Raw genomic sequence first — 27,766 nt, forward strand, 5'->3', positions numbered from 1 at the left:
TTATTTACAAGATATATGCATGGGTAATTTTTCAGCATTGACAATTGCCAAACCTTTTGTTCCAACTTTTCCCCTCCTTCCCCCCACCCCTTCTCCCAGATGGCAGGTTGACCAATACATGTTAAATGTTAAAGTATAAATTAAATACAATATATGTATACATGTCCAAACAGTTATTTTGTTATACAAAAAGAATCGGACTTTGAAATAGTGTACAATTAGCCTGTGAAAGAAATCAAAAATGCAGGTGGACAAAAATAAAGGGATTGGGAATTCTATGTAGTAGTTCATAGTCATCTCCCAGAGTTCTTTTGCTGGGTGTTTGAATTAAGATTTGAAGAAAACTAGGGATTCTAAGATTCAGACAAAAGGAGACGTGGCATTCCAGGAATAGAGTATGAGCAGGGCAAAACATGGAGGTGAGAGATGAAGGGTCACGTGTGAGATACAGCAAGAAGGCCAATTTGTAACACGACTGCACCAGTGACTCATTTTAGAGGCTTATGTTCCAAAGAAATTTTAGAAATACGTATCCTTGGTTTGGGTGAATTCAATGCTGGCAGGGTTTCTGCTTTTCCTAATTAGTGAAGGTTATTTTTTTTTCTTTTTCTTTTTCTGAAAGAACTCAATGACTGATGGTCGCTAATAAATCCTTTGATCTGACACATGAGCTGTCCAAACGTTTACATCCTCCATCCCTCTGAGACATTGGAATTTGATTGTCAAATACAATACTCTCTGGGTCCAGACACTGCTGACCCTTCTGGACATTAAGGACTGTCTTGGGATGTCCATGGAGCCAGAAGTCAGCTGGTGCTTTTATATCCCATGGAGAAATATTAACTAGAATTGACAAGACATACCCACAGGTGCCTCACCTGCGTCTGGAGGGAGATCTCCCCAGCAGGCTGTGCTGTGTAATCAAAAGAGCTCTGATTTTAGAATCAGGAAGACATGAAGTTTAAATGTTGCCTTGGGAAATAGCATCAACTCTGATGTCAAAGAACCTGAGTTCAAATCCAGTCTGATGCTTACTCCTTGTGTAAGCTTAGTCGCATCACTCCACCTTTCCAGATCTCGGTTTCTTCATATAAAATCAGAATGTTGGACTGTCCAGCGATGAGGATCTCTTCCAATGCTAAGATCATAATCCTACTAGTGTGTCCATGCTTAAGTTGCTAAAGTTCTCTGAATTTGTTTCATTTTCTGTAAAATGGGTATGATAATATTTGCAGCTCCTGATTCACAGGACTGTTGCAGGAATCTACTGAAATAATCCATATTAAAGTGCTTATATTTTAAAAACAAGGAGCAAAGAGGGAAACATCTTATGCATCTAGATAGTCTAGTGGATCGCTATCCACTGGGCCTGGAGTCAAGAAAATCTAAGATCAAAACCCACTTAGGCCACACATCAGCTGTGTGACCCTAGGCAAGTTATTTAGCTTCTATCTGCTTCACTTTCCTCATCTTCAAAATGGGAATATTAGCACCTATGTTCCAAAGTTGTTTTAAGGATCAAATAAGTTTGTATTAAATGGAAGGCCAAAATTAAGTACTTACTGTATGCCAGATATTGTGCTAAGTTCCAGAAATACAAATGTTTGTAAAGTGCTTAGCCCAATAGTAGGAGCACATAGTAGGAGCTGAATAAATGTTTTCTTCCTTTTCTTTACCAAGCCAATGATGCCATAAACAAAAGTACAGATGGGCAAAGAAGTTAGGTAAGAGTTGCATTAAATAACTTCTAATGGTATGGGATAACTGGATGGCTCAATGGATAGTACCCTGGGCTAGGAGGCAATCAGATTTCAGTTCAAATCTGATTGCAGATCCCTACTAGCTAGGTAACTTTAGGCAAATCATGATCTCTGCCTCAATTTTCTCATCTCTAAAATGGGGATAATAATAGTATCTACCTCCCAAGGTTATTGTAAGGATCAAATGAGGCAATCTTTGTAACCTCTTACCATAATGCCTGACATGTAATAGCACATAATAAATACTTGTTTCCTTCTTTACCTTTTTCTTTCCTCCTTCCATTCATCCTTCTTGCCTCCCTCCCTTCCTTCCTAATCTGTTTATACCTCTAAGACTTATGGATAATTTGATGAATTCAGGATAGGAGTAAATTCAATAATTCAAATCATAGATCCTGGCATTCCAGGTGCTCCATGAGTTGATTCCAACTTAATTTCCCTATTGTATCTCTAGCTAAAGAGCCACTTCCTCCACAAGTTTTATAAATTGTCTCTCTCTCAGTCCAAAGTATCCTCTCCCTCTTTTGTGCTTCCTAATCCTTGTATGACATTCATTTATCAACTTTTGCTTTTTATTATTCAATCAATCAATGAGCTGTTAGAAAGAACACAGGATCAGCCAAGCACTGTGCTAGATATATAAATAAAAATGAGACATTCCCTACTCTCAAGGAACTTTTATTCTGTCATTACCGTTTTTTTATCCTTAAGTTATCTCCTCTATTCCATGTAAGCTTCTTGAAGATAGGAGCTGTATCTTATTTACCTCTGAACATATTCTCATCCCAGAATCCAGCACCATGATTCACTGGATCTGTGACTTCAACAATGTGATAATCCCTTCAGAGATACTGGTAGCAGCCTCATCTATGCCTGTCTATGTATGGCTCTGGCTTATAGTCTCCTGAAAATCTTCCCCAGAGAATGCACCTAATTGATGGGGCCCTTCCTCTAGGTCTTTTGCAGAGACACCAGTGGCACATTGGAGATTTCCTCCCTTGCCATCTCTTTCCAATTAATCATTAATGTGTTGTGGTCCACTTTCACTTGTCATGTGCTTCTCCATTGCCCTTTGGGTGTGATTTAATTTATGCAACTTACATTATCCAATGTATACAACTTACATTGTGTAATGTAAACTTAAATTATGCAAATACTATGGGATCCCACAACTTCAAATAATATAGTACCCAGATGTTGATGCTGAAAGGATGGATCTTTCTTTCTGGGAGAAGCTTGAAGCCATTTACACAGTACAAGTTAGCTCACCAACCCTCCTTCTCCAGGCTGTCCTCCAGACTTTCTCTACCATGCCTCAGAAACCTTTTCATCCTGGGATTTCCATCCAGCTTTGAAAATCACACATTGAAAGTAGACTCCACACCAATGACCTTTCCCTCTGATTGGATGATAAGATGCTACATGAACCTTAATTTAAGATGCCTAGTCAGTCATTTTTTTTTCATCTTTTTTTCAATTATACTCCAGATTTTTCTTATCCCATGCCTCTGTGTTGGATAGTTCCAGGTATCAATCACACTTTTCAGTATCCTTCTATGGTCTGTCTTTTCTCCTTGGAAAGTAAGCTCCATGAGGGGAAAAAAAAACCAACTATTTTTTTCGACTTACATTTGTATTCCTGGAACTTAGCACAATATCTGGCATACAGTAAGTACTTAATAAATGCTTGTTGTCTGATTGACTCCTTGTCTTCAATTTGGAGTTCAAATTATTACCCTTTTGTACCTTACCAGCCTTATGGATTGTCCATACAATTTTATATCAGTCTGAGCAATTAGCAGTTTTCATCTACTTGGTTGTTTCTCTTTGGATAATCAGGCTAAACTGTGAAATGATTATCAAAAATATAATAAGGAAATTTGGCACCTGGGATAAGAAGCAAAAAAAAAAGTATTTTCAAATCACTTTTTAAAGACAATTTCACTTGTAGGGAAGAGTAGAAATGGGTCAAATCCTGAAGCCTAATTTCTACTGTTAGAGAAAGCCTGAGATTTACTGCTCATGGTAAATAACCCTGGTTATTTGACACCCTGGTTAAAGATCACTGGAAATAGACTGCTTCTGGAGAGGTCAGTACATCTCTAGACCAAAAAGAAACTTACCCATTATTTAGCTAATAGGAGAAAAGAATAATGATATAGATATGGTACCATCTGGCAGCTTCTCATTTTAACTAATTATTCTTGTTAACAAGGTGCTAAGCTTAGCTATCTTTAACTGCTGACAGCTGACAGTCTGCAAGTGCTGGGGCACCTTCTAAATTTCATTACATTGGGTAAAAATCCCAGTTGCCCCACCTTAGTTATGCTCTGGTGATTATGATTCCCACTGCAATGTTCTAGAAATTCATACATGATATCATTTGCAAAAAGAAGCATTCGGCTGAGTGAAATGAGCAGAACCAGGAGATCATTATATACCTCAACAATGATAATGTTTGAGGATGTATTCTGATGGAAGTGGACCTCTTCGATAAAGAGAGCCTTAATTGATCAAAGATGGACAGAAGCAGTTACACCCAGAGAAAGAACACTGGAAATGAATATAAACTGCTTGCATTTATGTTTTTCCTCCTGGGTTATTTATACCTTCTGAATTCAATTCTCCCTGTGCAACAAGAAAACTGTTCAGTTCTGCACACATACATTGTATCTAGGATATACTGCAACCCATTCAACATGTAAAGGACTCTTGCCATCTGGGGGAAGGGGTGGAGGGAGGGAGGGGAAAAATCGGAACAGAAATGAATGCAAGGGATAATGCTGTAAAAAATTACCCTGGCATGCGTTCTATCAATAAAAAATTATTAAAAAAAAAAAAGAAAAAGAAAATATATTCATTCCCCCCCCCCCAAAAAAAAGAAGCATTCGAAGGACTTCCCTATGTATGGAGAACATCTATTAATTTAGACTTTTTCTATCTTCCATCACAGTGGCAAATCCTTTTATCAAGCATCTCATTGATTTAAGAGTCACTTGATACAGATATGAGTACGAATGGAACTGGCTTTGGAGTCAGGGGACCTCAGCATTCACTTATTATTTGTATGATCTTGGGCAACTTTCTTCATCTCTCTGAGTCTTGATTTCCTCATCTATAAAATATGGGATATAGACTAGATAATCTCAAAGATTCTATCCATCTCCTGACCACTGATCCCATGTGTTTTTCTGTTACATCTTAGACATAGTAAATGTGTTCTTAAATTTGTTAAGTTATAGATTTTATAAGCATGTGTGTGTGCACCCACACACTTTGTAAAAAATTTACCAAACTCATATCTGGGTATAAGGGCACAAAATCTCCTATCTGATCAACCTCTTAAAGACCTCCTAATTCAAGAACATGAGACACTACACATATCAAGGCTGCTAAACCACAATATAGAGTTTGTAGGAGAAAATAAGGGACCTCAATCGGAGTACAAAATAAGGATGAAGGAAATATGTCACCTGGTAGCTTGCTCTGAGCTAAATTCAAGTATCTCACATTGCTGAAAGATCATAAATGCTGTTAGCATTCACTAAAATAGGGTGCCCTTAGATAAAGTCCCAGTTGCTCTGTCCTAGTTATGGCTCTAGTTGAGTGAATGGACAAATCTACTAACTAGTTAAGTTTAAGTAGCTTAGATGTATATTCCCATATTCTTCCCTCCTAGAGTTTAATGTTTTACCATATGGGGGATCATTTCTATTATTTTAAGTCTTGCTGGCTTCCATCCTTTTCATAAATATGCTTAATATCAAAAAAAATATTTTTTCACTTTATCTGCTGTGTGTCTATTTTCTTCTGTCTGCATCGTTCTCTGTTAAGTTTGTCTCCTTCTTTGTTGCTCTTCCTTATCCTTCTGACTCCATTGCCTTTCTTTCTTTTACTCTTTTTCTTCTCTCTGTCTTTGTTTCTCTGTCCTCTGCATTTCTGTTTTTCTCTGTTTTTCCTGTGTCTCTCTGTGTGTCCTCTATTTCTGTTTTCCTCTTTCCCTCTGTCTCTATCGTTTTCCTGTCTCACTGTCACTCTTTTTTTCTGTCTCCTCATCTTTGCCCTTCTCCATCTATGTCCTTGTTGCTGTCCTTATCTTTCTGTTTCTATGTGTCTGCCTGTTTTGTCTCTGTATGTTTCTGTCTCTCTTTCTCCCTCTGATTCTGTCTCTATCTTTCTCTTTCTGTCTTTGCTCTCTCTGTGTATCTGTGACTCTGTCTCTCTGTCTCTCTATGTGTCTGTCTCTGATCTCTGTCTCTAATTCTCTATCTCTTTCTCTCTGTATGGTCTCTGTCTCTGTCTGAATCTGTCTTTCTCTGTGTGTCTGTGTCTGTATCTCTCTGTCTCTGTCTCTTTCTCTCTTCTGTTTCTTCTGTGTGTTTCCTGTTTTATCTCTGTGTATGTTTCTGTCTCTAATTTCTCTGTTTCTGTCTATCTCTGTTTTTGTCTTTGTGTCTCTCTGTGTCTGTATGTCTCTGTCTGTCTCTCTCATTTTGTCTCTATCTGTTTCTGTCTCTCTGTCACTGATCTGTCTCTGTCTCTCTATTTCTGTCTCTGTTTATATCTCTCTGTCTCTGCCTCTGCTTCTCTGTCTCTCTCTCTCTCTGTCTCTCTCTCTCTTTCTCTCTCTGTCTCTCTCTCTCCCCACACTTCCCTCCCCCTCTCCTTCCCCTTCCTCCTCCTTCCCTCTCTCCACCTGCCTCCCCACTGGCTTTTCCAAACTGTCAGGCTAAGGTCTGAAAATAGACCCCAATAAAGCAGGCGGAAACTCGGCAGTAACCCAATCTCACTCACGTTTGTGTAAAATGCAATAAGCAGGGGCCTGTGAGGCTCTGGAGCTCTGGCAGTAAATTTCCCTTTCTGGGCAGTGGCTGTCTCCGCCTGAGGCTTTCTTGGATCCTCTCCTCCAGCTCTTCTCCTGGGCCTTCTCCCCCCACCCTATTGGCCTTCCCACAGCCAGAGCTTCAAAGGCTCCACAGGCCTGGGTAAATGATGCTGGCTCATAGCCTGATAGAAACCTGGCTAGAAGCTGGGGGAAGTAGGAGAACCTAGTGAGGGAAACCAAGGGAATGGGGATAAAGTAAGGAGGGACAATTTAGTTAGTGACCACCTTGTGGGGAGAGGAGAAAGGAGGACCCAGGAAAGAATATATTCCTTCCAAATGAGATGAGTGAGTCAGCAGACTTGGAAAGGCAGCATCTAGGAAGAGGATGGCGGGGCTGGAAGAGACTGGAGAGACTGTGTTATAGGATTATGGGATTCAAAGATAACCTAATCCAACCCTGTCTTTTCACATGGGAGGGAAGTGAGGCTCTGGAGCTTTAATGACTGCAATCGATCAATTGATAAGCTTGTATTAAATGTCTCCAAAGTTGCCAACATCTTTGCTGGTTGCTGGGGAAACAGAAACAAAAAGGAAACAGTCCCTGCCCTCAAGGAGCTTACATTTCAATAGATGACTTGCCCAAGGTGACTCAGCTAATAAATTATAGAGACATCTGAATTTAAATCTTCTGTCCCAAAACTCCAGGCTTCATTTACTATATCAGGATGCTTCCAGATATCCTTACTTCACAGATGGGGAAACTGATCACCAAAGGGGAGGAAGGGGGAGTTTGGCTTTCCCAAGGTCAACAGCAGGAGGCTGGGCTACAACTCAGGTATCTTGATACCTAATCTCAAGATTCTTTTCCCTGTACATTGGATGGTCTCCATATGTACTTGTCAGGACAAGTTGGAAAAGGCAGGTCACTGGAGAGCCTCAGGAACCAATAACTGGAGGACATCTGGAAATCTCATGCATTCCTCTAATCTGTTTTTACACACACACACACACACACACACACACACACACACACACACACGAATATATTATGTGGATTTGTGAGGCAATAATTGTAGTAGGGAGAAAGGATATTTTTATTAATCTTCATCCTGTCCTCTTTCCACCCTTTCTCCTTCTCTTTCTCTCCTTTGCTCCCTAACTATTTCCTTTCCTCTCTTATTTGGTTTCTCATTTTTCTGCTCTCTAATTATCTATGTTTTTCTCTCTCTGACTCTGTCTCTTTTTCTGTCTTTCTGTCTCTTTCTCTGTCTCTTTCTCTTATCTCTTTCTTTGTCTCTGTCTGTGTGTCTGTCTGTCTCTCTCTCCTTGCAGTTCACTCATGATGTCATACTTCCTCCTTGTTTTAATCCTTGCTGTCATCCTCAGAGCTGTCCACCCACACTTTCCCAAAATGCTGATCCCAGAATCTAAGTCTTGATTATTGGCCACAACATGAAGATGATGGATATGTTTCAGGATGATTTCTGGGGGGGTCTGAGACCAGTGTCTTCATGAGGAGCTCCCCAGGCTCTCAGATTTCATCTCCTTTGGCCTAAAATGAAACAAAAGACAAACTCTGGCTAAGGGGCCCTGAGCCATGAATCAGAGTCCTTTCCCCCATGCTCAAGGGACTGTCTAATATTTCTTTCCTGCCCATAGGATTGAGCTAAAAATCTTGAAGGGGGGTGGGGCAAGAAGGTATACCCAAAAAGGGATGAGAACCCTCCAAGATCCAATTAGATTTGTGGAGCACAAATTTGTGGAGCACATAGTATGTAATGACCTAAGGACTGGAAATTAGATCCTATCAGTTACCAGTTTTGTGACATTGGACAAGTCCTCTCCTTTCATTGAGACTTAGTTTTTTCATTTACAAAATGAGAGAGTGAAATTAGATGGTCTCTAAGACCTTTCTTACTTCTGACATTCCCTGTTCTAAGGTTCCTCCTACCTCTGATAATCTCTGTTTTAAGGCCCCTCTCAGGTCTGATATTTTCTATTATAAGGCCCTCCTTCTTCTGACATTCCCTGTTTTAAGGCCTTTCCCAGTTTATTATAAGGATTCCTAGGGGATCTCTGGGATTTCTAGGATTGTCACTAGCAAATGACATCTTCACTTGTGAGCTTTCCATTGATTATCAGCTAGGAGCTCAATTACCTTTTGAGAAAGGGGTATTTACGAAAATAGTAAAGTTAGAACCATTGGTTTTGTTGTTGTCAAATCGTTTAAGTCACGTCCAACTCTTTACAACCCCAATTGGAGTTTTCTTAACAAAGACAATGGAGTGGTTTGCCATTTTTTTCTCCAACTCATTTGACAGATGAGGAAACTGAAAGAGACAAGGCTAAATGACTTAACCAGGGTAACACAGGATTTGAACCCAAGTCCCATTGCAAGACGCTTTCCATTATACCAAAGTTGTAAGCAAAACATAACAACCTGAGAGAAGTTTAGACCTGAATCACTAACTGCTTCATAGATAATTGAAGCTGAATGTCCCACAGGCTTTTCAAATCTGACACAGCCAAAATTGATAGCTGTATCTTCCTACCTTCTCCCACTTCCAACTTTTACATCTTCCTAATTTCCCAATCCTAGCTTAAGGAATATTAGGGACACAGTGTGGAGAGAATTGGTCTGGAATTGGGAAGATGTTGAGAGGAAATCTGGCCTCATATGCTGACTAGCTCTGTAACTCTGGGCAGGTATTTTCAGTTCCCCCTCTCTCCCCCCTTCCCCCCCCCCATATTATTATGAGGATAATATTGGAAAACATTTTACATATCTTAAAGGGCAATTTTAAATGCTAGATACTTTTATCTTTCCAGGCTTATTATTTTCTCAAAAGAGGGTGGGGGATGCTATTTCTCATACATTTTGTAAAGAGATATCTATCCTCTTCTCTGTCTTCTTCTTTATCCTCACATCCATTGGTTATTGACATTCCTGATTTTACTGCCACAATATCAGTCACATATGTCCCCTTCTCTACATTCATATAACTACCTTACTAGTTCAAGCCTTTATAATCATCATCATCATCAATCATTTCTCTGTATCTCTGTGTGGGTGTTAGTTTCTGTATGTGTGTGTATATCTGTCTCTCTCTGTCTCTGTCTCTGTCTCTGTGTGTGTGTGTGTCTATTTCTCTCTTACTCTGTGTCTGTCTCTGTCCCTCATTGTCTCTGTGTGTCTGTCTCTGTCTCTGTCTCTCTCTGTCTCTTTCTGTCTCTCTCTCACTGTCTCTCTGTCTGTGTGTGTGTGTATGTGTGTGTGTGTGTGTGTGTGTGTGTTTCTATTTCTCTCTGTCTCTGTGTCTGTCTCTATCTCTCATTGTCTCTGTGTGTCTATCTCTGTCTCTGTCTCTCTCTGTCTCTTTCTGTCTCTCTCTCACTGTCTCTCTGTCTCTGTGTATGTATGTGTGTATGTGTCTGTCTCTGCTTCTGCCTCTCTCTCTGTCATAATAGTTTTTTAATTGGTCACTTTGACTTAAGTCTCTCCCCACTGCAATTCATCTTCTACATAGCTGCCAGATTGATATTTCTAAAGTGACCATTTTGTTTTCTTGGTCACAAACTTTCAGTAACTTCCTATTGCCTCTAGGTTAAAATGTGAATTCTTCTATTTGACATTAAATCTCTTTACCAGTTAACTCCAGGATATTTTTTCACATTTAATACATATTATTTAGTCAATAACAATTATTAACAACCTACTAGATGCTAAGTACTGTGCTAAGTGCTGGGGATATAAGGAAAGATTATCATCCTTTTTTAGGCACTTTACCTTTCAGCCAACCTGGCTTAGTGACTGTTCTCTGACCATGAGAATCCATGCTCTGTCTCTATATCAAGCCCCATCTCCATCCCATACTCTGTTTCCTTGCTAAGCACTGTTTACCATGTCTAGAAAGTCTTTCTTTTTCCCTTTTATCTTTAAAAATCCCTAATTTTCTTTGAGATTCAGTCCAGATCCCACATCTCACAGAAGTTGTACTTTGATTCCCCCTATTTCTTAGTGCATATATATTTTATATTTACTTATTATGTGCATGTCCTGTCTGAGCCACCTAAACAGAAAATAAGGCTTTGGATAGAACAGAAGCTGTTACATTTTATTATTGTTTCATTCTCCTCTGCTTAGCACAGAGACATTGTAATCACTTAACAAATATTGGTTGAGTGATTGAATGAATGAGTGAATGAATGAAATACAACGTAGCAAGTATACTCCTCAGCCACTTCCTTGACTGCTCAGGAGCTCAGTCTCTGGTTCCCTGCCTTGGTTGGCTTTGGCTTTCCTAAGGCCCCAAGGGTTGACTTTAAAATGGAGATGTTAAGTTTCCATCCCATTCTCCTTAACTATATTTGTCCCTCTCCAATTAAATAAAACCAAGAAGTCACCCCCAAGGGGACCTGCCCTGGTTACCTGCCCTCTAGCCCCATAAGTCATGTTCTTGTGTTACCAAAAAATGAAAGAAACACTGGATTCTCTTGCCATTTTTTTCCTAGTAAAAATAGTAGTAGCTATTAACTAATTATAGCTAGTTATGGTGATAGTAACTAGTAACAATAACAATTTACTGATTCTTTCTTTTTAATTTCATAGACTTGTAATAATGCAATATGACCATGATGACTTACATTTATATCTGAGTGATGGGTCTTAAAAGTCAAGGGATTTGGATTTTTAGCCAGGTTATGACACTTTCTTTGACTTCTGGGAAATCACTTTACCTTTATGTGCCTTAGTTTCCTGGTCTGTAAAATGGGACAATAATAATTTCATTACCTTCCTCAAAGGGTTATTATGACAAAGGAGTTTAAGAAACCTTAAATGCAATCAGTTCTTATTATTAACCCCTTCAAACTCGCCCCATCATCCAAGTTGTGTTTGCAGAGATATTGTGAAATGGAAAAAATAAGGGCATACCTTCCAAAGTAATACACAGTAGGGACTACACATGTCCTAAGACAGCCATGAAAGCCTATCTAGGTTAGTTGACATTGCACTAGACTTAAAGCCATATAGACCTAAGGTCAAATATTTTCTATGATACTATGTGACACTTGGGACAAATCCCTTAATCTCTATAGATCTCATCTATAAAATGGGAGGAAGTGTGCTCTTGATGACTTATTAAGGTCTTTTAAAGATTTCAATTTGTAATTCTATGGCAGTTTGAAAATAACTCTGAAATACTGACAGATTGGGTTCCAGGAAAATGGGGTTAATATGTACCAGCTATGTGACCCTGAGCAAGCAAAAAACAAAGTGACTTAGTTTTTCCAATTGTAAAATGAGACTATGTCTCAGAATTGTTATGAGGTTTAAGATAATAATTGTAAAGTGCTTGCTATAGTGCTTGAAATATTATAGGAATTTCATAAACGTTTTTTTTTCTTCTCTCTTTCCTTTAATCATTGGGAAATCCAATATAATTGTTCCTAAGAGTATGGGGCATCATTGCTCTAAGGCTTAGCCCAGCTTGGAGCCTTCATAATTTTCTTATCCACTGAAGACCAGTGGGAAAAGTGGCCTTTCTTCATATTCTGTTACAAAAAGAAGACAAGATATGTTTTTAAGAGAGAAACATAAACAGAGAGACAGAGAGAGAAAGGAGAGGAGAAAGAAGAAGAAGAAGAAGAAGAAGAAGAAGAAGAAGAAGAAGAAGAAGAAGAAGAAGGAGGAGGAGGAGGAGGAGGAGGAGGAGGAGGAGGAGGAGGAGGAGGAGGAGGAGGAGGAGGAGGAGGAGGAGGAGGAGGAAGAAAGAAGTGGATGAAGGAAAAGGAGGAAGAGAAGAAGAAAAGAGAGGAGGAGAAGGGAGGAAGAGGAGGAAGAAAGAAGTGGATGAAGGAAGAGGAGGAAGAGAAGAAGAAAAGAGAGGAGGAGAAGGTGGAGGAGGAGGAGGAGGAGGAAGAGAAGAGGAGAAGGAGAAGGAGAAAAGAAAAAGAAAAGTAAGGGAGGGAGGGAGGAAAGAAATGAGGGAGGAAGGGAGGAAAGAAGAAAGGGAAGGAGGAAAGAAGAGAGGGAGGAAGGGAGGGAGGGAGGGAAGAAGAGAGGAAGGAAAGGAAGAAGAGATGGAGGGAGAACAATACCAATGCCCTTTTCCCCTCCATCCTGCTGGAAATGCTTGGAAGCCAATGGCACTTGACTGTTAGAGGGAACAACCCACAAACCTCAGGGAAATGAATGATAGATATTAGTCCCTTCATGAATCTCACTACTGCATCATAACATTCTTATTATTGGAAAAAAATCTCTCTTCCCATCTGACCAATGGAAGTCAGATATAAATGGTCCTTCGACAAGCTGTCAACTTGCTATTATTCTTTTATATGTAATGTTTTGCATAGTTGAGTTAAAATAATATTTTTATAGCTAAACAAAAGTACCAGAATACCAATTCTTCTATAAGTTTACAAAAAGTACTCTTAATCCAACTCCAGCAGCACAAAGGATATACCTTAGCTTATCACTACATTGTGTTGATATCTTCTTCTAGATCTCAATATTTCTAAAGTCTTTCAATCAAGGAAGCTTGGACAGAGTGAATACATGGTATGGAGAAATTTCCCAGCTCCAGGCATTTGTACTGCTTGTGCTCCATATCTGGAATACTCTACCTCCTCATCTGTGCCTCCTGCCTTCTCTGGCTTCCTTCAAGTCCCAACTAAAATTTTACCTTCCACAGGAAGCCTTTCCCAACCTCTCCTAATTCTAATACATTCCATCTGCTGATTATTTCTTATTTATCCTGTAAATATATTGTACATATTATTTGTGTGTTGTTTCCCCCATTAGATTGTGAGCTCCCTAAGGGTAGAGGCTTTATTTTACCTTTTTTCTTTCTTTTTTGGCTTTTGATTTCTTAGCTCTCCTTTAAAAAAAAAATCTATTCATTTCATTAAATAAGAAAAAAAAGGTAGAAAAAAAGAAAGACAGAAAAGGAAAACAAAACACACAACAGAACATTGCATGTGCCCAGAAGAATGTCAGAGAGGATTCAAAAGATATAACAAGAAATTCCCACTTCTTGAAAGGATATATAATAGTAAAAGAAATAATTTACATTCCTCTTCCTCCACTTCCACCTTCTGTTTCTCTTTTTTCTTCTTCTCCTCCTCCTCTTCCTTCATCCACTTCTTTCCTCCTCTTCCTCCTCCTCCTCCTCCTCCTTCTCTTCCTCCTCCTCCTCCTCCTCCTTCTCCTCCTCCTCCTTCTTCTTCTTTTTCTTCTTTCTTCTTCTTCTTCTTTCTTCTCTTCTTTCTCTCTCTGTCTCCCTGTTTCTGTTACTCTCTTAAAAAAATATATTCATTATATTCATTTTTTCTGTGTTTCCCTGTAGGTTATTTTTATTCTCTGCTGTACAATTTTTTCTTTACTTTATTTTTTTCCCCTTTCATCCTCCCCTCTTTCCCAAGCAAGCTATAGTTAACCACAGATATATTTATATATACATATGCAGATATATACATATACTCATGAACACACCCATACACTGCCACATACACACACACATACACACACACACACACACATATATATATATACACATCCCCACCTACTGACACACACATATATACATATATCTATATATACATATACATTGAGTTACCTGCATACATGTCTGCATACACTCAAACATACAAATACATAAACACAGGCATTTATATACATGTAAACATGCATCTAAAACAATATTAGTATGGCTGAAACATGATGTAGATTTCTCTCTTGATTGAAACTGTAAGTTTGACTCTGTCTAAGATTAATGATATTAATTAATTAATTAATTAATTAATAGAATAGTAAATTCTATTCCTGATTCTTGTTGTAGTGTTTATATATATCCCTTCTTTACTATTCTGCTGAACTCTTCTACTTTAATTCTCCTCCTTAATTTGCCTTGCTATTATTTAACCTCCCCTACCCATGGAACTCTCCCTAGTATTCTCCCACAATTTGCTTCTTCTCTTCCTAACTTTCCCCCCTTATTTCTTTATAAATTTTAGAAAGTGCTATACCCTTCATGGTATATATGCAGTATTGTCTATTTTGCCCATTCCTGATGTGAAAAGGTTTTCAGAACTATAAGCCTTCCTCCCCACTTTAATGCCTGTATCTGCACCTCATTTGTTTAATATAATGACCATTTTTACCTGTTTCTATACAGTTTTGCCTTTTAAAGTCAAATCATACTCAACTTTGCCTTAATGTTTCTTTTGAGCTACCCAATTACTGATGTTAGTCTTAAAGTATGGTATATATTTTCATGTAAAAAAAAAAAAACATAAACAATTTGTTTATATTAAGTTCCTTGAAATTAAATTTTGATATTGGTTCATAAATTAAATTTTCGATTGAGTTTGAATTTGGTTGAAAGTCCTAAAAGTTTGCAAGTTTTCTGAATCCCCCCTCCACATTCAATATTATAGGTAATTTTGTTGGATATGATCTTTTTGACCACAGGTCTAGTTCTTTTGATTGCTGGTATATATGTTTCTGGGATCTGAGTTCTTTTATTGTGGCTGCTGCTAAGTCCTGTATAATTTTAATTGTAACTCCAGCATATTTGAATGCTTGTTTTTTGCAAAATTTTCTCTTTAATCAGGAGGTTTAGAAATTTGGCAATAATATTCCTATCTGTTTTCTACAAAGGATCTCTTTGAGGTAGTGGTGGGGAGATATTTTTCTATTTCTACTTTTCCTCCATGTTCTATCACTCCAGGTCATTTTTCTTAGATTATTTCTTGCATTATTGTGTAAAGTTTTTTTTTTATCGTATTTTTCAGGTAGTCCAATTATTCTTATATTTTCTCTTCTTGATCTGTTCTTCAGTTATTTTTCTCATAAGATGTTTCACATTCTGTTCAATTTTTTCATTCTTTATATTCTATTTTGTTTTTTCTTAGTCTCTTATAGTTTCACCAGTTTCCCCTTTCCCAATTCTAATTTTCAGAGTTACTTTCATTGTTAAGACTCTATCTTCTTTTCTAATTGGTTAACTTTTCCATAATCTTTTTGTTTTTCTTGAATGTTTTTTTTTATTTTTTTTCAAGATCTATTATTTGATTTTTAAATTCTTTTTTGAGTTCTTCTAGACAGAAAGCCTACTATGAGATACTGTCAATTTCTTCTTCTTCCCTCCTTCTCTCCTTCCCTTTTCCTCCTTCTCCTCCTTCCCCTTCTCTTATTCTTCTCCTTTCCACTCTTCATCCCTTTTCTCCTCCTCCCTTTTTCCTCCTCCCAACTTCTTTTCCTTCTCTTTCTTCTCCTCCTTCTTCCTCCTCCTTTTTCTTTACCAGAATCACCACTAATAATAATAATAATTAATAATAATAATAACAAATTGCTTGTGCTCATATCTAAGAGACAACATAGTAGAAAAAATATTAGACTTGGATTCAGAGACTTGAATTTAAACCTTAATTGTACCATTAAATAATTTCTATGATATTTTCTATATTGCTATTTCTGTTTACATAATCTGTATTGATTAATAAATGTGGACTTCTTAAGAATAACCCTTCTCCATTTTCTAACAGGAATGTTCTGATTCTGCATTGTCATTATAAATTACAAACAAATCCTCTCTACTCAGTTATTTATTTGACATTTCTTTGTTGACATATCATTGGCTCATTCATGGAGATATCACCCATTATATTCCTCTCTTGGATCAGAGACATATCAGATTTCATTTGAAAATAAACTGCTTTAGACTATAATTTACCAATATGTCTGCCTGTTGTCAATCTCTAGTACTCATTTGATGAAGTGATGTTTGCTTTTTCCAAAGACATTCCTGATGGATTCTCTCCTGTTTCCCATGGGTGCATTCTGAGAATGATAATTGATCATCTTCCTTTTGGGAGAGGAAGTGTTGATCTTTCTATAGCTACTTTAGAGAGATGGACCCTGTGTTTCTTTTATGCTACTTGGAAATTTTCCTTGGGTACTTCCCAGATTTGCTAGGAACTATTTTATATAATGAAATGTACATTATGTAATTGTACAACATTTTTATTAATGCTGAGGTTGCATAGTTATGAATTGTGTTAAATGTATTCTTCTCATTTACCTTGATTTCAGAATAACAATAACTTTCAATGTATTCACTATAGGTTTCTCTTTGACATTCTTATGCCTAAGAGGAGTCCAGATTATTTGTAAGAATCATCTTTGTTCATCATTTCAATTTGATCTCTATATTTAAGGTTGAAAATTTCAGTCTCCATCTTTCCTCAGCATATGTTAATAATTTTTTACTTATCAGGACCAAATGCCATTTTTATATCTGGATTTTCTTTTTTATCATTAGACAGAAATAATAAAAAAGAAGATAGCTATTGCAAAGCATTTTCCTATTTATTATTTCATCTTCAACTCACAAGCAGCCAATGAGGTATCAAGGAAAAGTATTATTTTGCCCTTCCTATATAGAAGAGGAAACTGAGAATCAGAAAGGAGGTCACGCAGAACCTAGATAGTTAAAAACTCAAAATTAAATCTTCTAATTGGTCAAGAGTCTTCTGGTATATCTCTTTCTATTATGTCTCTTGCCAGAATCTTTGTTCACTCGATCAAAAGTAGCATCCTTCTGTTTATCTTTACTGAATTAATAAAGTGCTAGGGATTGAACATGAGTACAGGAGGAGCATGAATGAGGAAATTCACACACGCACAAACACACACACATCACTGCAAATTAGAGAAGATCAGATGATGACAGGTTCATAGATTTAAAGCTGGAAAGAAACTTAGAGGACATTGATTTCAAACTTCTTTTTCCTGATGAAGAAACTGAGTCATAGAAAGAGTAAGTGAATTTGTCCAAGGTCACACAGCTAATATCTCAGATGAGATTTGCATATAAGATTTCCCTAGTTTCAAGTCTAGTTCCCCATCCCACTATACCACTTTACTTCATAACCTGAACTTGTTGGAAGCTACATAAAACATTGGTAACTTAAGTGATATGTCCAGATTAGCAGACAATATGTATCAATCTTAAGCCCAGAAATTTGTGGTTCTGAGGCTAGATATCTAGTCACTACTGCCTCCCAATCTGTTGCCGCTCCTCCTCCTCCTCCTCCTCCTAACTACTATTACTACTAACACTCCTACTCCTACTCCTATTGCTATTACTCCTACTATTATTACTACTCCTACTATTAGTTCTACTATTACTACTATTCCTACTGCTATTCCTCCTCCTCCTACTACTACTACACTACTACTGTTGCTGCTGCTGCTACTACCTCCACTAATCATCATGCTAATAATAATTATTCATCATTATTTTTATTTATATTTAAGAGGCATTATAGCATAACAGAAAGAATGCTGAATTTCAGTTCAGAGGATCCTATTTTTCAAAGCATGATTGTGCCATTAAATAATAATAATAATTCAATAATAGTAATAATATTTCTATAATACTTTAAAGTATGCAGTACACATTTCCTCTTGACTCATTTGAGCAATAATGATAACAATAATACTAACTAGGATTTAAGATTTACAAAAGACCTTATAAATGTTATCTCATTTTCATAATAATCCTGGGAGGTAGGTGCTATAATTATCATTCCCAATTTAACAGATGAGAAAACTGAGGCAAGCAGGTAAAGAGATTTATCTAGGATGACACAGCTAGTAAATGTCTGTACTGGGTTTGAACTCAAATCTTCCTTATGCCAGGCCTTGTACTCTAACCATTTGGCCTCCTCAAGTTATTGTAACCTCTATTATGAAAAGAGGTGGTCCGATCTGTATACCCATTGTTATGAAGATTATATTAAGAGGCAGGATTTTCACCTTGGTAGCTCTAACCTACAACCCTATATTCTTTCCACTCATTTCTCTGGATCTCAGTTTCCTTTTCTGTGAAATGAAGAATAAGAGGAATGCTAACTAAGGTCCCTTCTAGCTCTAAGTCTGTGGTCTATGATCTATCACCTCCCCAGCAATGACTTGCCATCATTCTATGTCTATAATGTTAGAAAACACTCCCCCACACACCCATCTTCAGCCCATTCTGCACACATGCTTAACCTACCTAGCCCCCCTTGATCGTGGTTTGGAATGAGTTAATAATTGCACATAATACCCACTCAACACATTAGATGTGGGGCCCTCAGTAAATTCATGTCTCCCAAAGAACATCTGTGGTTTCAGCCCCTAATGGGGAAATCTGTCTCCCTTTTGGGATGTGTCTGCAGACCCTAGCAGGGTCCTGCATGGCAAGGGCTGATGTGGGGGGTAAGAAGGGAGGACAGAGGAAGAGAGGGTGAAGTTGAAGGGGAAAGAGGTGAAGGGCAGAGGTGAGCGGTGGCCCCATCCCCGCCCTGAGCCACAAGAACTCTGTGCCCCCCAGCTGCGGAATCACATAACACCAGTGGCAGCTGTCCAGACCAGAATGGGCCGCACCTGTTTGCAATGTAAGTTAGCCATTATCAGTCTTCACATCCAGCTGTAATTCAAAGAGAGGGGAATGGGGGGAGGAGAGGAGGACAGGACGATCGAATGTCCTAAATTGACTCCACTTTAGTGCCTTATATAAAAATTTCCTGTAATGCATGTTACCATAAATAAGGGATTTTCCAAGAAGCTCGGGGCAAAATGGCTTTCAAGCTAAACTCTCCCAGAGGGAAGTTTCCCGGTTGCTCCAGTTATGTTCCATCCTTCAAATTATCTCGTTGTAAAAGAACTGGCTCTGATGGCCATGATTTACAGGGGCTGAGAACACTCATTTGAGTCTTCTTCAGGGAAAATAACATTTGAGGCTTCGCTTTGGAGAGACATTGTTTGGCAAAGAGACCTCAAACTTTGATTGGGTCCCTAGTTGTAGTAGTGGATGGATGGATAGATGGATAAATTAATAAAAAGACATTTATTATGCACTTTATATATGCCAGATACTATGTCCTAGGATGGATAGAATACATGGCACTGGCCTTTGCTTAGTGCAATCCCTAAACCTTTCAAGATATTTTTCATGTACTGTCTCTTATACTAGAGTCTTCCCTGATCTCCCACTTATTAACAGTCTCTCCATCTTGAAATTTCTTTCTATTATTTTCTATTTCTTTCTTTGTATACATATTGCACCATCATCAGCAGAATTCAAACTCTGGGAGATTATTTCACTTTTTTCTTATGTAGCTCCAGTACATACTCCTATTAAGGACATAGTAAGTACTTAATACATGCTTATTGATTGTCTTTTTATATTCCAGCACCTAGAATAATTTCTGGCACAAAGTAGGAGCTTACTAAATGCTTGTTTCTATTCTAAAAAATGGGGGGAGCCCTCAACTTTGGCACCTCATGAGAAAACATCAACTAGTGATGGCTCCAACCTTGGACAACACCTATCTAGAAGGATCCCTAGTAATGACCACAGTGGTACCTATCACATGGAGATCAAGCAGAGAGATGCAACGGAAATATGATTCTAATTTACTTGGGCTAGGCTCTCATGGACTGGGATGGGAGCAATATGGGACATTTATATGTCCAAATTCTTCATTTTACATATGGGAAAACAAAGGCACAAAAAACAAAAATGGCTGATCTCAGTGCCACAGTTTACTAGGTGATACAATGGTAAAGTTAGGATATAAACCAAGATTCTTAGCTGTGAACAGAGTGATTTTCATGGCTGGCCAATCCTCCCTGGGTCCTTCTTATGTACACTCACCTTCAACAATGTCTTCTGTTCTCCTGAACTCCTATCTTCAGTAAAATTATTACTACTCCCTCCACAACTCACCATCTTTGTTGTAGAAGGAGCTTATAGAGGCAGTGCAAATGTGTGTGCAAAGATGATTCAAGAAGAAAGATGACCTGAAGGAGAAACTTCCTGGTAAAATTACATTTAAGTCTTGGAATTGAAATGATACCACTAGGTCAATAATACTATATTTTTGTGAATTTTGTAGAGGAGAACCAGAACAGCTATGTGACACAGTGGATAGAATACTAGGCCTGAAGTTAGGAAGAAACATCTTTCTGAGTTATGATCTAACCTCAGAAACTTACTAGCTGTGTAACCCTGAACAAATCCCTTTACTCTCCTCACCTTAGTTTCCCCATCTGTAAAATGAGCTGGAGAAGGAAATGGCATACCACTTTAGAATCTTTGCCAAGAAAACCCCAAAGGGAGTCATGGAGAGTCAGACATGACTGATATGACTAAACAATAACAACCAAAGAGGAAAGTCATTTTTTTGAGTGTGAAGGGCTATGATTTGGTGGTCTCTAAGGTCTTGTCTTCATATTTCTGTTCCAGATATCACATTTGAAGGGGGTAGTTACCTACTGTGTCTGGGTCTCTGAAATGCTACCCCTTGTCCCTCTGATGCCATCTAGTTCATCCACTCCCATTTTACATGTGAGGAAATTGAAGTCAGGAGAAGCTAAGGAACTTGCCCAAGATGACACATGTAGTAAGCAGATGACACAAGATTTGAACCAGTTCTTCTGACTTCAGCAGCAACTTGCTTTCCAGTCTTCTAGATTTCCCAATCATGGAAGAGTCATCTAATTCTTCTTGCCTCATTTTTTTCCCTATAGAATGAGCATTTTGGGCTAGGTGAAATCTAAAGGACCTTAAAATCCCATTAGCCTATGATATCTTATACCACAAATATAGTACCTGAGTTCTTAGAAACTTTCACACACACAAAAAAAAGTTCCCCTCTTTGAGCTCCCCACACCTCCCAAAAAGTCTGAACATAGAGATCACTTTCCCTTGGCACTTAGCCTGCCAACATGAACTCCAGATGGGCAGGGGTGTTTAGATGGTGTAGACATTTGGTTGTTAGAATTTGGATCTCTCAGAGAACACAGTGAATCTTCTACTTTACCCCCCACCCTCCCACTATAAGCATAAACTAGGCTTTGATTGGCCAGTGGGAGGGAGTAGCTGCCATCTATAGCTGACTTACAGACTTTCAGTTCCGAGGCCTCTGCTCTTCCTAAATGGAACAAAGTCCCTTTGGGGAATCATTTGAGTAGATGGTGGGATGGTCTATAGAAGGAAGAAACTCCAAAACATTTTTGGAGTTTTTTTCATAAAATAAGTTCAGAAATAGAATAAACATCAAAAATTACCATCTCCCCGCCTCCATTAATGTCAGTTCCAACCAAGTTGGCTTACTTGCTTTTCCCACATACAAACATCTCCCACCTCTACACCTTTGCCATAGACTGACCCTCCAATCTTAAATGCTTTCTCTTTCCCCAGTCCCTTAGAGTTCACAGCTCCATTCAAAGTTCAGCTCAGAAATAACTACCTTATGTACTCCCTCCCAGGTTATCAGTACTCTTCAATACCATCACCCCCAAGTATTTCCCTTGCATATATCTACTTTAGATTTACTTCTCTATATGCATGTTATATTCCGGCGGTGAAACTTAAATTCTTTGGAAGACAGGAACTTATTTTGGTCAATTTCATCTTTTGGCTGCCATTACCTTGCATAGTGACTAAGTACTAGGTGCTTAATAAGTGCTTGTTGATTGGAATCAAATTGGAAAATGAAAAGTCTTTGAGCCAGAAACTCTGAATGTAATGGATAGGATTTCCCTACTATATCTAATGTATTTGATCATTCTTTCCAAATCAAAATAACCCTTCCTGGTTACTTTCCCTTATGTGTATTATTTCCTGTTAAATCTAATAAAATTCAATTCACTATAATGAGAGAGACCTGGATTGGGCATCCAGTGATGTATAATCTTCCTCAGGCTCTGTTCTGTCTTACCAGTGTGACCTCTAGCAAATCACTGTTTCCCTCAGTGGTTTGGTTTTCTCTCCTGGGGAAAAAAAGAGTTCAGTTTGTTAATGGTTAAGGTCCTTTGCAACTCTAAATCCAAATGCTCAGTGAGCCCATGGCCATTGCTGTGATAAGGATTTGCAGATGGCATTGGATAACAGACAACCAATAAAAAGACAATTGTGAACAAATGATTAAACCCTCAAAGCAAATGAATGATTAGCTGGAAACTATCCTTAAAATAGTCATAGGATCAGATTTTCCAAATTGGGAAGGGCCTCCATGGCCTGCCAGGCTGATTGTGTGATAAATCATGAAAGCCATGTGCTGTTTAAGGAATATAAAAGATGCCCTGGAATCCCAATTAGGAAGAAACTGATGTATGTCTGCACCCTTAGTAGTGCATGATTCTTAGTAGTGTTAGTAGTGATAATTCTGCCCATTGTAGATTCAAGGACCTAGAACAAGATTATAGATTTAGAACTGAGAAGGACCTCAGAGGTCATAAAATCTCTCCCCCTAGCTTTGCAGAGAAGGAAAGTGATATCCAAGGAGGCTAAATAAGCTTAACTTAGTATGATAAAGGTAATAAGTAGCAGAGCTAATTCTATAGTCAATGATTTTCTATGAGTAAAATATTAGAGAATATCAGACTTAGAAGAACCTTGGAATATAGAATGTCAGAACTAAGAGGGCCTTAAGAACATTGACTGTCAAAGCTGGAAAAGGGAATCTCAGAACAGAATCTATCAAACTGGGAGAGCCCTTGCAGCCTAAAATAGCAGAGCTAGAAAAAGTCTTAGAATTTGCTGTCAGAACTGAGAGGACCCTTAAAAATATAACATCTCAAAGTTGGGAGGAACCTTAGAACACAGAACGGGATGGAAAGAACCTTAGAATATAGAATCTCAGCACTAACAAGAATCTAGGAGAGTAACATTTCAGAGATAGGAGGAACTTTAGAGTATAAAATATCAGAGCTGAAAAGACTCTGAGAATACATGATGTCAAAAGTAGGAGGTAGCATAGAACAAACTATCATGGCAGAAGCCTTAGTAACCATCTGCCTTTAAGAAACATCTGCCCTAGCTCTTTTAATTTCTAAAGTTTCCTAGAAAGCAGTGGAACTATAAGTCTGATTCCTGATCCAAATTTCTTTCCACTGAACTGTTACCTGAATTTTTTTAGGGGACAGGAAAAATAGAAATAGTAAGCTAGGGACCAATATTATCCCCCCCCACTCCTGCTTCTTCTACACACACACACACACACACACACACACACACACACACACACATTCTGTGAACAGGGGCAAAAGCTGCTCAACCCAGATTTGCTTGGTTGGTCACTGAGATCAGAGAAACAGATCAATCATGAGAAGCCATCCTTCTCCAAGAGGAATTGCAGGTCTTTACCATGAGGCTCCTGTCACAAAGATAACTTCATGGTCCACTGTAAATCTGCCCTTTTGGCCTTCTTTAGGCCAAAAGATCAGAGATTGCCCTTTCTTGGCTGCTTATGACTTAAAAGAGGGGAGGGGGAAGGCAGCTCATGAAATCCCAAATAGCTACTTTTCTTTGGACACATGGGAATTAGGGACTGGGGAGTGTCAGAATCTGCTCAAGAGATGGAGACACAGGGTCTGTGGAGAGAGGGATGCATCAGCTTTTCCTCTGATTCCTTTTTTTTTAAGTTTTCAAATTATTTTTAATAACAATCTCAAAAGTAATTCTTTTCCTCTGTGGAACATGTCATGTAAGTGCAAAGTTAGTAAATGAATATTAAGTGTGAGCTGGAATTTTAAAAAGATAAATCTGTGTGTGAAAAAGAAAACCCTGTTGTCTATCTCTTTCCTCTTTCAGGAGCCAGACTCAGCCCTTCTGGAGGGCTTCATCATTAGTAACCTCCAAATAACTTAAATGGACAAAGCAGTAAGGTGCCTGCCAGCTCATTCCTAAAGGCAACAACTCCTCTTCCTCACTGGAGCTTCCCTTCAGAGAAGCTAATTGGCTCTGAAAAGAATGTACATCACTGGCAGCATAGCAGCAAACATGGTACATATTACTATAGTGCTAGAGATAGAGTTCTGTTGACTTGGGCCTCCAACCTCTGCTCCACATCTGACAGTTCCAAAAACATGCCCTGGGCAACTAAGGACTGCCTAGTATACAGTGAAGGGTCTAACAAAGCTTGATCTGATTGTTCTATTAGCTGAGTACAGGCTATAGCCTTTATAAGCAGAATCTCTGCAACCATTTGACTGAATTTTTTTGTCCAGGTCAGAAAGCTGCTCTTGTAAACTCTCCAGACATGAACGAACCTGCTGAGAATGGCTGAGCTGTTCTTTCAAAGAAGCTGGTGAGATATGAGACTTTCTCTAGTAGATGTGGCATCTTCTTTAGCTCCAGAAGCCACTTTGATTCCAGTGTGCACTAAGCTCCTAAGCCCTCCAATAAGGTCACCAAGATCCTTGTCCCCCATGTTGTGGCTGGAAGCTTGTTCTCTTATCGCTTCCTGCAGACTCATTGTTCCGGTTTGGGATTCTAGGAGCAATGACTTCAGTTCCTGCAGCTGTACTCAATTCACATAAATGGATCCCACAACACCAATCACAGCCCCTAAAACTGAATTGATGATTGACCAATTGTCTTTCCAGCTCTTGTTCACTCCTTCTCATGACTCTCTCACTGCTGCAGAAAAGAAGGAAAACTTTTCTAGATCTGATTCTTTGGCACTAATGTAGGCTGTTTTAAGCCTCTTCTCTTCCTGTAACAATCTGTGTTCCAGAGTTGCAAGTTCCAAGGATGGGTATTTTCTCAGGAAGCTAGATCCAAATAATCCCGAATTTCTTTGAGTCTAGCCTGGTGAACTTTTAAGTCATCTCTAGCCTTTTGGACAATTCCTCAAGCCACCATGAACTCTTTCTCTGCCTCAGTCACATTCCCCTGGACCTCTTGAACTTCATTTAGCTCAACGAACTCCTCATAATTGTCCCACCAAATTTTGGTGCTGAAGGTATTAGTTCCAGAATACTTGGAAATTCTGTCCCAGGGCTCGACCCATTTCAATGAGTCTGTGATACAGTCTCATGGCAGTTTTTGCTGAAGTTTTTCCCTTGGGCTGGAAGGACTCTGGTCTGTAGAAGGTCCTCATGATAGGGAGTTTCATTCTTTGGCTTCTCAGACCCAATTTCTGGGGTGAGCTCATGATGTATTGCATTGCAAAAATGGTAGTATGTTCCATCATTAGGACTGAGAATTCGTGCAAGGTAGGAATGCTGGAGCACAAGAACTGAACCAGCCTTGGAGGAAGGTCTCCAGCCAACTGCAAACTCTGACCCTGACACAACACACACACACACACATACACACACACACACACACACATGCATGGGCTTGGTCCTGCACACAGGAGAGAGAGAAGAGCGAGGGGAGGGAGGGAGAGAAGCAAGGAGGTAGGAAGAGAAAGAAAAAGAGGGAAGGAGAGAAAGTCTTTGATTCTGCTTAGTGTGGTTTTATGAAAGAGAATAGCATAAAGATCAACTAACTAATCTATCATACAATCCATTTCTCAACAAGCATTGATTAGCATACGTGCCAGATAATGTATACTAGACATTGGGGATAAAGAAATAAAAAGAACAAAGAAACCTTCACTCAGTCAAGAGAGGCAGTATGTCCAAAATAAGTAAATACAAATAAATATGAAATAGATAATAACACAATTTCAAGAGAGCAACTAAATAGTGCAATTGAGTAAAGTTTGGTCCTGAAGTCAAGAAGACATCTTCAAATATGGCTTCAGACATTTGCTGGGTGATTCTGGGCAGATCACTTCACCTTGTGTGCCTCAGTTTCCTCATCTGTAAAATAAGCAGAAGGAAGTGGAAAACTACTCCATGAATCTCTGCCAAGAAAACCCAAAACGGGATCATGAAGTGTCAGAAGTGATTGAAACAAGCTAACCACAGCACAACAACAAATTTCAAGAGGATTGTGTTAAGGTAGCAGTAGCTGAAGGATCGGAAAAGGCATATTTTAGAAAATTGTATTTAAGCTCAGTTTTGAAGAACAATGGGAATTCTTTTTTTTTCCCCTGAGGCAATTGGTGTTAAGTGTGTTGCCAGAGTCACACAGCTAGAAAGTGTTAAGTATCTGAGTCCAGATTTGAACTTAGATCCTCCTGATTTCAGAGCTGGTGATAAAAGGCAGGAGGAACTGCCTACCAGGCATGGGATGGGGAGTGGGGGAACAGCTAGACAAGTAGTAGAGGGAATGTTGCACATGAGGAATAGCAAGAATGTCCATTTGGTCAGACTGCATAGATAATAATGGGGAGTAATGTACATTCAGCCTAGAAAGGTAGGTTGGATCATTTACAAAGGGTTTATTTTTTCAGCATGGGAGAATAAGAGAGCCAATGACATTTCTTAAGCATGGAAATGATGTAGTGATGTAGTAATGATGTAGTCAGCCTTGTGCTTTTGGAATAATTGAATCCAGAGAAATGCAGGAAAACTTTTACAAATTAATACAGAGAAAAATAAGCAGGGGACAAAGCAAACACTATAAAGTCAAGGAGAATATTGAAGGACTCCCAAACATTGATCTAAGTTCTACATTGATCAGTTTCTGGAAGAAGCTGTACAACCTCTGAATGACTGGCCTTCATTCCTGCTGTTCCAAGTTCTTGTCTTAGATGGAAGATTATGAATTTAGATAGAAGGCCCACCCAAGTCAGACCTTGATGGATGGCCCACCCAAGTCAGATCTTGATGGAAGGCCCACCCCACTCAGATCTTGACCAAGACAGTAACTAACTCTGATTCCAGAAGATGTCCAGGAAACACAGGACACAACTATAGAAGCAAAACATGCCTTTAAGAATTTACATTTTACACTGCCAGATGTTGACAATGGGGCATCCATTGCCAGATGTGGGCAATGCATTGCTCGGTTGTGTTTAATTGTACTTGTTATAAGGGAGGATTATATGATTCTATAGGGGAGAGGATTATCAAAAAGTGATAACAATATAATTTTTAAAAGTATACACCAAACTTCTTGAGATAGAGGAGGGAAGGGAGAGGGAAAGAAGCAGCATTGCATAGCAAAAGAATTATACCTAAGATAAGGATATCTGGATTTTAACCTGAAATGAAACATTTTATAAGTTTGTGAAATCTATCAATGAATTACTTGGCTTCTCAGCCTCAGTTTTCTCATCTGTAAAATGGGGATAGAAATACTTCTAAATTCTATTGTTCAAGTTTGTGGTGAAGAAAGTGCTTTGCAAAAATGAAAGCACCATACTTATATGAGATGCAATTATTATTAAACCTTTAGAAGCTACTCTCAGAATTCTATTTCCTTTGCTCAGGAAATTTGCTATT

At 38.6% G+C, this 27,766-nt stretch overlaps 1 protein-coding gene across 1 annotated transcript; it reads right to left on the minus strand.

Annotated features, from left to right (window-relative positions):
- Positions 1-24,259: 24,259 nt before the first annotated feature.
- CCDC51 (coiled-coil domain containing 51) lies at positions 24,260-25,304 on the minus strand. Its single transcript, XM_051969977.1, is given in 5 exon segments — positions 24,260-24,462; positions 24,465-24,636; positions 24,638-24,744; positions 24,747-25,178; positions 25,181-25,304. Coding segments are annotated over 5 exon segments (906 nt in total). The 5' UTR covers positions 25,290-25,304; the 3' UTR covers positions 24,260-24,376.
- Positions 25,305-27,766: the final 2,462 nt, after the last annotated feature.

Source organism: Antechinus flavipes, chromosome 1, assembly GCF_016432865.1.
Source record: "Antechinus flavipes isolate AdamAnt ecotype Samford, QLD, Australia chromosome 1, AdamAnt_v2, whole genome shotgun sequence".
Lineage (NCBI taxonomy): Eukaryota > Metazoa > Chordata > Mammalia > Dasyuromorphia > Dasyuridae > Antechinus > Antechinus flavipes.